Raw genomic sequence first — 14,424 nt, 5'->3', positions numbered from 1 at the left:
TCCCCCGTGACCACCCCCCTGGGACCGCGCCTGGCTGTCTCCGCCATACTCGCTAACCACCATGTGCTGGCCTAGCAACACGAGTGCAACTATTATAGTACTTGTGCTATGTAACGTAAATAAAGTGACACGGATATGGTGTACTTTGTAATATTAGTGTTAATAACCAAAGTGACATGGATTTGGTATATAATATATTAGTTATTCCTTAGAGGATATATCAATTGGATCGTCGTCAGATATACGTTAGGACGTATATCAGACTAGACCGAGCTCACCGCCGCGCTCGCTGACAAGCCCCTGCACTCTGCCCATACTCACTAACCATTCATAAGCTATAGCAACACTTTTTTTTTCTATAGTGAGTAGGCATACCCAGAGCGCTCGGGCAAAGGAAATATACAAATCGATAATATCTAAATAATAAAATCAAGTTTTACATTGAGAATTAATCATCAACGAAATTTTACATTTACCTATCTCTAGTTATTAGCACTCTTTTAATCTTCAATGTACTTTTATTTATTCTTTTATATTATGACTTGCCATTTCTTACCATTTTCTTACGAAAAATCTTTTTGCACTTTGATCTTATAATTAGACAAATTAGGCAATGTATTGCATATTATATTCATTTTCTGAATTAAATTAAGTTTTAAGTTATTATTAGGTAATTTTGAGGCGATCTCATTGATGTATTTTGACGACTTTTAAATTTTACTACAATTTTTGGAGTATTGGTTTTTTTGTGTAAATGGACACACCATTTAAGTTTAATGCCTTTGAAAGTGTTGAATTATTATTTAGTTCTTGTAATTTTTAGAATTGTGTAAGTTATTGTGTTATTGATAAATGTTAAAGTTGACCTATTCAATTTGCTGACTAATTGTTACTGTTAATTTATATAATACATACGGAAGCAAAAATGAAATGTCATAGTAAACAAATTTTAAATTAATGACTACAGTATTAGTTGGCATAAAAAATGGGTCAATTTGTGGGAGATTGTGTTAATTTTGTTGATGAAAAGTATGTTTTCATCAAATGTGGTGTGTTTTGATTGTATATTTGTTACGTTAATAATGAAGTAGTGAATAGAAAATAAGAGGCCTTAAAATAAATTGTTGACATTGAATGCTGAATATTTGCTATGTATTAACATTTAACTTTGTTTTTTATCGTAAGGACTAGGAAGTAGGAACCATATTCAATAGAGAAACCGAGGGTTATGATTTCATTTAATCAGACATTATTTTTTTAGAATGTCATTATATAATTATTATGTTTATTATATAGTATATTAGCGGTCCGCCCCGGCTTCGCCCGTGGTACCTACATGTTTAAACTATCCTATCTCTCAAGTTGGATCGAACTGCACATGGTGTGCTAATTTTATTATAATCGGTTATGTGGTTTAGGAGTCCATTGAGGACAAACATTGTGACACGAGATTTATATATATATATGTATTAAGATTTTCAGCTCACCTATTAATTTGCATACCGAATGTATCTTTTCTTATGTTACACAACAAAGGCTAAATGTACACTTCCGAAAATGATATAATTTATGGTACATGCTAATTTGTTTGCTTTTGTGTATATTAATGTGTTTGTTATTTATAATAGTAGTTATTGCGTAAACGGTGCATATATTTTATTAAATTTCTCTTCATAATATGTAATTATGTTTTACAAAACTGCAATGTCATATTTCCATAATTTATGTTAATGCAACGGGGAACTAGCTCTAAACATATCAAACTCTCTCGAAATCACTCATAAATTATGTTAATATTTTGAATTTAAGTATTTTACCATTAAAATCATGACCTGTGTGCAATTATCATGTAAAGTATTGTTATGAAAACATTAATTTTTAAATGAATGGTGTCTAACTTTTTGTTAGATAAATAAAAATAAGGTGTAAATAAAAAATAATTAATAAATTAAATTAAACGCCTTTTTTATCTGAAATTTGGGTTGATATTACTGGCATTTTGATTTTATATAATTGAGTAGGTAAGTAAGTAAGTACTTATAAAGAAATTAAAAATGTTTCTTTTCTTTTTTTCATTGTATTACGTAATAATTTGTGTGCTTACAAAAAGTACAAATAAATGTTTTTAATGTATATTTAAAGCGTTTTATTGTTCCTTTAGCAAGTAAAAAGATACGCCCTTGGTTAAATTTTAGTTTTACATACATTACCGCTACCGATAATTTTGAGAAGCAAACAAAACAATAACTCCAAATATTGTGATTATTTTATGTTTAAAATCATTACAAACCGCCTCAAAATTTATTTCTGTGGCAGAATAGGAGTTTTCTTATAATTTTGTCTATTTCTATTTGTTTTAAAATTAAAATCCTAGACTGCTCGCCGACTTCGCCAGGGTATTTATAGGCCTTATAGCCTTCTTGAAATATTTTTTTGCTCATTGCTTTATATCTATACTAATATTATATAAAACTGAAGAGTTTGTTTGTTTGTTTGAACGCGCTAATCTTAGGAACTACTGGTCCGATTTAAAAAATTCTTTCGGTGTTAGATAGCCCTATATATTATCACCTACAGGAGCGAAGCCACGCGGGTAAAACCGCGGAGCGCAGCTAGTTAATGATATGATTGAAGATTTACCTACCTTTGACCTAATGACCTGTTCCTAAATTTAGCCCTATATCGTTAATCGTAAGCTTTGAGTTTGTATAGATGAATTGAGTATGTGTAGTTAATGGATAATCGTTTTTATACGATATCAAATATAAAATATTTCAATCCTTAGATTAAGGATTGGTCTCCGCGCGCGCGCTACGACGCGCGGAGACCAATCCTTAATCTAAGTTTCAATCCAAATTTTTACCGAGATTAGGAGATAAATAACTACAAGTAATATTTATTTATTTATATTCAATCTTTATTGTACTTTGGGTTTTATCTTATTTTATAAATATCTTAATTGATTTAAATGTACAAATGACGGCCTTAAGGCACTAAGCCATCCCTGCCAGGCAACCTTCAGGTCAGGTAAAGGATAGAGCATAATATACCAAAGGCTAGGAAGCCAAATACTAATGTGTAAGATATAACTAGTGGCAATTATTAATTTCGTTTGAAATATAATCATGAAATGTACCGTAAATGGATAGATAACTTATTTTAGTTAAGTTGGCCACAAAGTAGCTTAAAGTTCTGGTCGAACTCACGTTCAAACGCGAGCAAAAGATCGTTTTAAAAATGATATAAAGTTTATAAAATATGAGAATGGATGAAACATATTTGTTACCTGTTTAACGGTAAAACCACTGAACCGATTTGTTATAGCCTATAGGTTAGTAGTTAGTTTAAACCGCAGATCCTACTAATATTTTGAACGCAAAAGTTTGTCAGAGTGTTTGGATGTATATTAGCTATTCTTAACGCGAAAACCACTGAACTACTTTTTCAGATCCGGAAATTCAAAAATATATACAGAGACTGTGATCTATTATATCTTTATCTATATCTATGTACAAAATTGCATACAGAACCATTACATATTATCTCAATGTACAGAACCGATCAGCTACTTTTGCGTGATTGTGAACGAACATATAGATATACATATGTACTTACATAGTTATATTTTTTTTTGTACATCCATACATTCTACTAACTATTAACTACTAACGTTTTTCCTATTAGTATATAGTAAGTATTATATTCATTGTACTGCATGGATGCCCTACTCTTCACCTCTACCTGACTAATTTTTCTCCATAAGTCTTGTCTGGAAGAAATCGCTATACAGCGATGAGCCCGCCAATTTATAATTAGATAATATTTCATAAATTCTTACAATCTAAGGGACTTAAAAATGTAGGTATGAACGAAATCATATTTGTTATATTATGCTTGTTTTGAGGAATATGCTTAATTCGATGATCCCTATGTGAATTAAATTATTATCTATCAGTTTAAACTAGATTATCGTTTTCAGTATTTAGGTAGTTAACTAGGTATTATTCAGGAATTTTTAAAACAAAGTTTCGGCAACACCAAAATTAATCTCAACCAACTGTAGTGGCTTCGTGGCCCTTCAACTACTATCAGAAATTCGGGGTAGGTAACGTAACGGCACCAGTCTTGTACAGATTAAGGAAAAAATTGAAGTTTTTTGCAAATTTCTCGTAGGTTTTTTAACTTTATTGGATATTTTTTAGTTATACCTTTAGTTCAATGTTATTTTAACGTAACCAATTTTAGAAAAAATATTACAATGCATAAATAATGAAGTTATTTAGAAATTAAAAAACCACTTTTTTGCACCAGTGTTGGACAGTGAAAAATCTAATGATGGACACCCAGTTTTGGACAACATCCAGTTATGAACACCCATTTATGGACTGTACCTAATGTTGTTTCTCCAGTTATTTACACTTGGAGAAGACTTATAGATATCAATAGAATCTTGAAAATGATGATTGGAATACAATAAATCGGGGATGTATTTATAAAAAAATAGTACTTACTTATTAATTATTTTGCATACTTATAATATTTAAAACAGTCTTAATTTCCATTTTCTAGGCAAAAATTGGACAAATGCATCGTTAAATACGAGTTATGTCCGTTAAGAAACACCAATGTGGTTTTTTTTCTCAATAAGTCAGGGATGAAAAATATAACTAAAAAAAGTACTGCCATTCCATCCACTTTGGGACTTCTTCTTCTTCGTCATATCACTCTAGGGGGGTAGATGTTACCCGCTTCACGATGTTCCGCCATATCTCTCTGTTTCCTGGCATTCCGCTACACTCGTGAAGTGAATCGCCAATCTGAATCCGCCTCTGATCGGTCCATCGATATGGATTCCAAATTGTAGCACGAGGCAAAAAGCTTTTTTTAAACTGTTGTCAAGATGGTGTGGATGAAATTTAAGCATGTGTGCTATATGGTGGTGGAATTTAGCAGCAGACAACAATCCAAACAGTTCATCAGAGAACTCTCTATGATGCATTACAATACGCATAAGTATGCGACTTCTCTACGCAGTGATAGAGAATGAAGCCGAGAACGAGTCGCACAGCACGAAAGGGCCCATTGTTCTAAAATATATTCTTCATGTTTAGATAGATGTTATGTTGTTGGACCCATTAGTGTAATTTTAACAAAAAATATCAATGTAGTGGAACTTTTAATGCATGGAGGCGGGCGTTGGCACCTGTGCCACAGCTTATTTAAGCTTTTATGGGTGCCATCGTTCATAAAGTTTTTGTAATGTGTGTTTTTATTATTCCAAATAAACAATTTTGATTTTTTTTTAATGTCCATTATAGGAACCAAAGTAAATCCAGTCATGGACAATTGTTGTACAATATTGGAACCCTTTGTTTGAAATGGTCGTGATAGGTATATTATTAATCAGAAAGAAAGGCAATACAGAAAAGCGCATGTAATTAATACCTTTAAAAAAAGACTATATAGACGATGATATGACTACAGTCTTCTTGGCTTACTTGATGGATTATTATCCAGTCTAAATTTACAATAGGTACTTAGAAGCAGTTTTTCTTAAGAAAGTTTTGTAATCATGTTTATAACCTCTATAAAGGTAATAATTAATAATATCACACGTTGGTCATAATTTTTATTATTTATTTCTAATATGTATACATAAGTTACGTTACCCTATTTTGTGCATTAAACATTTTTACAACAAAATCTGAACGAGAAGTTACAAAGAAACGATAGTTACAATTTTGTATTGTCGTGTCGATAACTTTCGGTATCTACATTACTGTTTCAATATAAAACTTCAGTAGTGTAAATAGTCACTCGCAATCATAATAAATAACTTAAATATAATGTTAGCCACTGGATTTTGTACAATGACAGCCAACTAAAGCGCTGACCGTTTGTCAGGATTACACGTATTATAGACGGAGAGTGGGATTGCGCGACCGGACGAAGTTCAAGAGTTCGTCGCTGTCTTCGCACACGAAAGGTTTCACGTGGTGGCAAGCCACGTCGTGCCATTTGATACCATCATTGTAGAAGTTGTTCAAGATTGCTAAACAAGATTCATCATTGCCCTGAAAATAAATAAAAATATTTTAACTATAAAAAAACAACAAAAATATTTAACTCACTATAATCTATATAAATAGTTAGATACTTGTGAAGATAACTATGTAGTTAATAGAATCATTCGACCAATAGGTACATATAATGATTTAAGGATGTGCGTACGTAGCTATCTGGATGAAATAAACGTTTGAATAATTGTAAGGTTTAGGTATATATAAAACTATTGGTTTCGAGGTCAAAATAAATCATTTGCAGGCATAGAAACGAAACTTACTTGAGCAGCCTCGCGGTTGTCGGGTTGTTGTTGGCCGTAGCCGCCGGTGTAGGACCAGTCCCCGGTGTTGCGTTGAGTGGTTGGTCCAATTTTAGCTCCTGAGCCAGACCAGAACCAGCCGTTCACATTAGGGGGTTGGAGGTCTGGGCGGTCACAGCCGGCGAAGTTACATTTACGACCAGACGTCCAAATGTAACGCACGTTTCCACGAGCGATCCTTTGCTTCACAAATTCATTTTCCTAAAAACAAATGATACTTACATTTAAAAACTAGCCATTATCTACGACACCTATTAGCATAGCATTCATATTAACAACAGCGTTGATGTGAAATCGGTTACAAAGAAGTGATTACGAAGGGAAGTCTACCTCCGTCGTACGTTTCCGGCTAAAGTGGGCAACACGGCTACAGAGTGAGAGGTATGTATGCCATGTGCTACTTGTCCGGTGCGTGCGCCTTATGAGATAGACGCGTTATCGTAAGTGACGCAGCAGGCCATTGCACCCCTTTCACGGATTCTCCACGCTCTACAAACCGATCAATCTATTGAATGCATCCTCATAAATATGCATTGTCGTAACAATTACTATCTGTTTGCTCAACGTGTTCATTAATTTCTGTCACTAAATATGATATGTGAGCTGGGTATCTAATTCATCGACCAGGAAAATGAATAACAATGGGTTGGTTACGTGCATTGACATCGGGCTAACCGCGGCAGGAAGCGTTTGGAGAAACTTGTTACGTTGATATTTTCTTGCTTACCCATAATGCGGATGAACATAACAATACTTAATTATAGTATCAGAGATGCTTTATAGAGAGAGCGAGTTCACTTCATACAGATGAATACGAGGAACTTGAAGTAACACTTTTGTAAGTGATTACATATTATAAGCTTCATAATTTGTATGCATCATGATGGTATTAGGAATTCTTATACAGACAGTTATATGGCATAATTTAAATTTTATGTCTTAGCTGCAGTCTTTATGACTCTGTTTCGTAATTGCAAATTGCGATTGCCACATGCTAAATTATATAGGTATCTATTTGATACTTGAGAATGAGAAAGTGAGCGCATCACGACTGACCCTCTTGTGTAATAGGTATAAGTCTGTATCTGTGAAAGGATTATTCGACCATCCTCAGTTGATGTTATTGGTATTACACAATTAACTTATTGAATGACCTTTTAATGTGCATAAAAGTTATAAAATTTTACGATAAACTAAATTCACAATGCGCTCAGTTTTCTTAATACATACTTTTTAAGATTTATTGTCTCTATACTCAATAAAAGCTTCGAGAACGCTGCTTAAAGCTCTGCATCAATGTATGAAATATATGATATATATATTTTATTTTCGTCATTTATTTAGGTAGGATAGAGGGGCCACTAAGTATTGAGCACCTGATGAATATCTACTTTCCTTATAAATTTTAAGCCATACTTGATACTGCAGAGTAGCAGTATGGCTTTAGATATTTGTCCATTATGTGTAATGCTCAAGAAGCTATACCTGAGGAGTTTCCAGCGACACGGCGTCCATACAGTGGCGGCGGCAGATGTTCCTTGCGTCTAACCAGTCGACTTCCAAGTTGCGTGTGGGCGCGTGCTCCCAACTGAAGAAGTAGGAGTGGAGGACTCCGCGAGCATCTCTGTATGTTGAATGACGCACTCCTATGGCAAAAAATGTGTTTTTTTTAAATTACGGATGGAATGGGAAATATTATAAAACTGACACTACTAGTGGTTGTTATAATAGGGTAAATTGTAAAAAAAAAACGGTCGTGCTATTAATACCTACGCGTACGTCTCAAACTACAGACTCATGTATGGTTGGTAATTTGTACGGGTGTACGGGTTAGTAGTTCGCAACTAAGATTTTATTAGATAGAATACATTTTGATTGCTCCTTAAATAATACATATTTGTATAGGAAAAATCTTTGAAGCTTTGTGTATTTTTAACAGCTTTACTATATTTTGTTTTTTATATATATACGTATCATTAATATATTCATTACTTGAAGTCTCCAAACCACATCAAGGTTTCTCAGATCATTGTAACAATAGATCGATCACACGCATCGTTGCTACATACTAATTACAGCAACGTAATACACAAAAGTGGAATGGGTTAATTAAAAAGTACATACCTAACTGGTTATTATATTTTCACACGTTTTTATTATCTCTTAGTTTTTAAGTCTAACGCAAAGCACTTTTAATCTTTTAGAGATCTGAGACAAATGATAAAAATTCTAATGTGGCTATTTGTACGTCTATTCTGACTTGCGTGCCATGTAGCTTTGTAAGCTTAGCAACAAATTATCAGTTTTAAATATATTTCAAAAGTAATCATAAAAAGCGTATCATTAACTTCCAAAATGTGACATTTCCATTATAAACTGATGTTCCAAAAGTTTCTCCAGGTTCTTAATTCGTAACTATTATATAAAGTTTGTTTGTAACCCTTTACGTAACGTATCCGCAAAGTAATGTAAAATGGGTTATGGGACCCTATTACTAAGACTACGCTACCCTGCATCCTTCTTTTACTAGGCTTAATGTCATGAATCCTATTTACGTAGAAAACTATACCATTGTTGTTTTCATAATCCATACTATTAATTAATACATATATATACATTATACATTATATTAATACATTATATTATAAATGCGAAAGTAACTCTGTCTGTCTGTCTGTTACTCAATCACGCCTAAACTACTGAACCAATTTTCATGAAATTTGGTATGGAGATATTTTGACACCCGAGAAAGGACATAGGGTACTTTTTATCCCGGGAAAATGACGCAATCCCGGAAATCCCACGGGAACGGGAACTATGCTGGTTTTTCTTTGACTGCGCGGGCGAATCCGCGAGCGGAAACCTAGCATTATATATGTAGTTGGTATTTATGCTAATAATTTGCAATCGACATAAAGAATAGTGAATAATTAGAATAGTGTGTTGAAATTTAAAAACTTATTTCAAAAAATCATATGATAAATTTACAAAATTAATCGTTTATGTGGTGTATTTACCAAACCTAAGTATATCTACCAAATGAAAATTATCACTGGAAACTGTAATGAGGACACATTAGCGCAGGTTGATACCGTATTTTAACGAAATCAATGTTAGTAATGCTGCTATAATGTTATTTTACTTGTATTGCATACAACTACGCCATGTTTCGTAACTAGAAAGCGTCCATTATGACCTTTCTCGATGTTTCGAATTTCGACTATGGAATATTATGCTTTTTGCAAATTACTTTCGTTACAGTTGTTACGTGCCGTCAGGTATCGTTAAGACTAAGCAAGTTGTTTATGTAACAGTGAGCGGTTAAATGTCATATTATTGTAAATTAATAATAAACAAGCCCGAAACGTATTGATGTAATAATGATTATTGTATGACACGTACGATTGAGGAATGTAGTTATGTAATGACGCGGAATGCTTTCTGTTACCATCATCGCTATCAGAAAGTACGCGGCAAGTTTGGCAAGCGTCATATCTCATACAAGTCATAACATCGCAATTTAGGAGAAAGTTGTAGGTGGGTACCAAGTCATTCATAAACGTATTTATCGTATTTGATGTGGTACAGCCGTACAGGTGTGTTTTAAAGAGCAGTTTACCTGCAAGAGAACCTGCAATTTTTTATTATTTATGCGTAGGTATTAACTATTATGTAAAACACGGTAAAAGGTATACATATAAGTAGTGATTACTTATAATCTCCGCTATTAAAATATTTATCATTTAGCTTTAGATGCTAAGCTAAGTAGGTACCGAAACAATGGGCATTTGATGGTCACCATTTTAAAAGTCACGAAAATTTATTTAAATCACCTCTTTAACAATACACTTGAATAACGTCATTTTATCAGCATTGTATCTGAATGATGTTCAATTGTCCGAACGCTCCCACATGAAATCGTCGTCGGAAACGCCCTCACTGGTGGTACAAACCGTACAAACATTGCGTTGCGAAAGCTATAGTATGGTCCTATTATGTTTTTCCTTGTGGGAATAAGGAAACACATTTAAATAATGATCTAGAGTGTATGTAGAATAATTTAATAAGTATCGTTATATTGTGTGCGTAAAACCTACTTCTATGGACATTAATTATTTAGCTAATTATTAACTTTCAATGCTAGCTTCTCTTCATAATTAAACGATTTTCCTTTTTGTAATACTATTATTAAAAGAGAAAAGAGCTGATGCTGTTTTTGTTTGTTTGAATTTAATAGGCGGAGAAGACTGAAGCAATTTGTAAAATTCTTTTACCAGCCGAATTCCGTTCCGTCCAGAATAGGTTGTAGGTACTCTTAGGTCATTACTTAATGATCTAAGGTTATACCATTATAGGATAGCTTATATTTTCTTTGTTTTCTTTTCTTTTCGTTTTCGAGCGACAAGTCCAATTTCAGAAAATTATGTGAAATTTAACTTTTGGTACTTACCAACCTTTCTACCAATGTTTTCTAGATAAGCGAGTATAATAACGACACGAAAGACGTTAGGAGATGATATTCCGTATACTTCATTACCTACCGTACCTACTAATTTACAAAGAGCCTTCAAATTTAATATACATATTAAGTAAAGAGGAAACGAGTATCTTCAGAAATGTTGCCCAGGAGCAATGATAAAATGAAAATGCTAGGAATTTATCGCCAGTGTCTATTTACTTATTTAGAATACTTTTAGTCAACTTTAGTAGGTATTGTTGATTTGATTGATTATTGGATAACATTTGAATTATCTTGAAATACATTTTTATGCAATATTATATTAAAAAGTACTTGACCTATATACTTTTGAATGTACGAATGCTCTTAGAAATAATTAGCGATGTTAGTGCCATCAGTTCGTATTAGGTACAGCAATTAGACTACAAGGTGAGCCACCAGTCACCAAGTCTAAGCCGTGAGTGTTCTTGTGCAAGACGCTACGAGCTCGTGACCATTGCACATCTCTTTATCCAGCTGAAAGGATTTGTTTCATGTGTACATGACCTCTATGCTATTCTAAGCGCTACGGAACTTTAATTTCGTATAGCTTAACACTTTTGCACGCCTCATAAGCGAAGCGTTGAGGTGGGTACTACTGTCACTTAGCGCAAAACATCTGATTTTTCAAACTTAAAATGTCTTTATGTATCATACATTGCACTTGTAAGATAATACATACACACACATATTAAGAAAAAACACTATTTTTAACGTTCATGATATTTTTGATGTCATTTTTGTTATTTAAACTAGTTAAAAAACAGTTTAAAAAAGTTCTGTCTTGGACGTCCGTGTGTCTGTATGTGCGGATCCTTTTTCTTGTTAACACGATAGCGACCGAAATACTTTACTAATCGAGTCTTTTTTTTTCTCTTACGCTTGAGTATGCTCAGGAATAGAACCCTTTCATTTTTCAGGGTCTGATTCGATGTGGTTTAATTGTTATTAAATAAACAAAAATAATAATTAATAAATATTTATTAAAAAAAAATTATGAGGCGTGCACTTTTGGATTTTCCAAATTATTTAATAGTTTATAACTGTAAATTCAGAATTTTTCTTACCACTTTTTTATATTGACTATGAAATGAACAGAGCAAAAATGTTTAAAAAAATCCAATAAATGTCGTGTCAGTGTCTACATAAATTATCTGTAATTTCTTACTTATCTTATTCAATCCTACGATAAACCTTCATACGGTCAAAATTTGGTCAAAATATATAACAGTTTCCTAGGCCACCCTCTTATAAATGGGGTAGGTCATCATCAATTCATGTGTGAACATAAAAAATTGGTGAGTGCAGGATACAAAGCTAGAGCCCAGGGCCCAAGGCAGTCTTACGCTTACGCAGTGTATAATCGAAAGCTTACGTCCTGACCACTCTACAGCAATATTTAAAAGGTAAATATGAAGAAAAAAAAAAGACTGGAATTTGAGGGTCATTTCTCATATGAAATTAAGATAATATCTAAGATACTAATAATGAACAAGAATTCGAATCCAATTATGAAATTAAAGAACATAATCTAGGCATTTTCGCCCCACAAACTAGGTGAATTTTCATGAAATTATTTATTAGTTAATGAATTATATTTTTTGGAAATAATATTGCTACATACTATTAGCGCAACTTCTAGGGTCAGGAAGAGCCAAACGTCTCTGTGCTTCTGCGACGCAGAAAACCGCTAGCAGTGCGACTGCAGCCAGGTAGCTGTGCCGGCACATCTGTAACAAATTATACATACGTACCTACTACTTACAAGTTTTTAAGTCTTATAAAATACGATTTGAGTCAGATTTTGTTAATTCGATTTGTATAAAGGAAAGTGGTCAATCAGCTGTTTTGATGCCAGTTAATGAGTTCACTTTCTTTTATTTATGCAGTTAACGATGGTCGAGGACAATCAATACGTGAGATGAATTTATTTTGTTGTTTGTGTTTGTGAAAGCAAAACCCGCCTCACTGACCTCCTTGCGTGAAAAGGTGCTCCGCGCGAGAAATCGTCGATTTGGGACGCATTTTATGGTACGGAAAGCTGTGAGGCTTTTATGTTAAAAAGCCGAAAGCGAATATATATCTATAGAAACTTAAACTATAATATAAAAACTGGAACTAAATTTTTGATGTAAGTTCCATTTATTATTTAAAATTTAACAAGTATTGAAACCTTACTCCTCCGGCATTTTGATTTTGGGATGCGCTTCACAAATAATATGTGTGTGTTAATGTGTATCACAAATTATCATATCAAAAAAAAATCTAAATAACTTATAGGTACGATAAACAATTTATAAAATTATTTACTTTAATAATAACTAAAATATTTTAGGAAGTTTAAAATGAAATATAATTCCCAAATTGACCAAAACGTCGGTCTTTTCAATTAATTCTTAAATCACACACAATCAAGACGTCGACCAGTGAATCGAGCAATTTTTAAAATTAACACCACTATGAATTGATGAGTACATGCAACTTGTGCGTACCTCTACCTTGTATAGTTGATGGGATTGTTTGATTGCGGGAAGGTTCGCGTACGTGTGCGGTACGCAATGCTAGTGCGTCGGACGCGGCGGTATCAGAACAACTGGCGCAGGCGCTGCCGTCCTCTCTAATTAAGACTCCGACATTCATTCACTTTCACTTCCAATATGATGATGAGAGAAGATCCGTCCGCTCGTCCCTCTCCTTCTGTACCTACATTAAAAGTACCTATGGGTAATTGCAAAGACCTTCTGGAGGTCGTAGCCGGATATAAACATGAATTTACATAATACTGAATACACCTAGAGCGGCTAGAACAGGTACTTGCGCTTGTGAAGTTGTAGAGTACCTATTCGTTGTATTATAGAGATTTTATCTTAATGAATGATTAATATACTCAGGTATAATATGTACATTTAAGTGTGAATAAATTTTATTGCCTTTTTTATTTCACTAGGTACTTTCTTTCTCTCGCTTGGAAATTGTTGGATTTTCGATGAAAATGCAGTAAGCCCCAGTGCATCACAGCAAAAATTTTAGAAACCTCTATTCCATTTTAAAAGATTATTTTTGTATTATTATCCACTTTTACCTTACTTAATTAGCTAAGTAGGTACCTACTTATTGCAGTATTGGCGAACTTCTTTTTATCTCCCCGCGGTTACATGTATGGAGAGCCACCGTTATTCTCTTTTTCAAATAAAATATAGTCAGCTATTATTTGTAATTTCTATAATCATAGAAACCCGCTCAATTGTTTTTATGTAATAGACATAAGTACATGGAAAAAAAACGACCAGACAAACTGAAAAAGAAATACTTATCAATGTTTTGCGGTCTATAAAACATCCACATTGCATAGCAATTACTCTTCATAAAAAATATTTCACTACTAGTTGTATACGTAGTATATTATTATTAGTCTGTGCTACTAGCTTCCGCCCGCGACTCCGTCCGCGCGGATGTCGGTCTTCGCGTGGATGGTTTATTTCTCCATTTTGAGTAACTCTGACAATAACATCTTATAAATATCTATTGGACTCAAATACGGCTA

General features: G+C 33.4%; 1 protein-coding gene across 2 annotated transcripts; it reads right to left on the bottom strand.

The window, feature by feature from the left end:
* Positions 1-5,616: 5,616 nt before the first annotated feature.
* LOC149910522 (uncharacterized) lies at positions 5,617-13,519 on the bottom strand. Of its 2 annotated transcripts, none has more exons than XM_090114769.1 (5): positions 13,379-13,519; positions 12,505-12,610; positions 7,868-8,028; positions 6,344-6,583; positions 5,617-6,074 (listed from the first exon to the last, which is right to left on the bottom strand). In XM_090114769.1, exons 2-5 carry the CDS (start codon positions 12,608-12,610, stop codon positions 5,916-5,918), a joined length of 666 nt encoding a protein of 221 aa, XP_089970895.1. In that variant the 5' UTR covers positions 13,379-13,519; the 3' UTR covers positions 5,617-5,915. The 2 variants fall into 2 exon arrangements, with proteins under 2 accessions (XP_089970895.1, XP_089970886.1); XM_090114760.1 differs by having other exon boundaries at positions 13,373-13,514.
* Between the last annotated feature and the right edge of the window lie 905 nt (positions 13,520-14,424).

Source organism: Colias eurytheme, chromosome 2 (assembly GCF_061535395.1).
Source record: "Colias eurytheme isolate Ceu_HAF_F1 chromosome 2, ilColEury1 Martin Lab GWU primary, whole genome shotgun sequence".
Lineage (NCBI taxonomy): Eukaryota > Metazoa > Arthropoda > Insecta > Lepidoptera > Pieridae > Colias > Colias eurytheme.
This window is presented reverse-complemented; position numbering and strand designations above follow the sequence as displayed.

Bases quoted from the DNA above. Each gene is read 5' to 3' on its own strand.
- LOC149910522 (XM_090114769.1), bottom strand. From the start codon at position 12,610: ATGTGCCGGCACAGCTACCTGGCTGCAGTCGCACTGCTAGCGGTTTTC. The intron at 8,029-12,504 runs GTATGTAGCAAT...TTTTTGCCATAG, and splicing joins CCCTAGAAGTTGCGCTAATA to GAGTGCGTCATTCAACATAC. The intron at 6,584-7,867 runs GTATAGCTTCTT...ATTTGTTTTTAG, and splicing joins TGTCGCTGGAAACTCCTCAG to GAAAATGAATTTGTGAAGCA.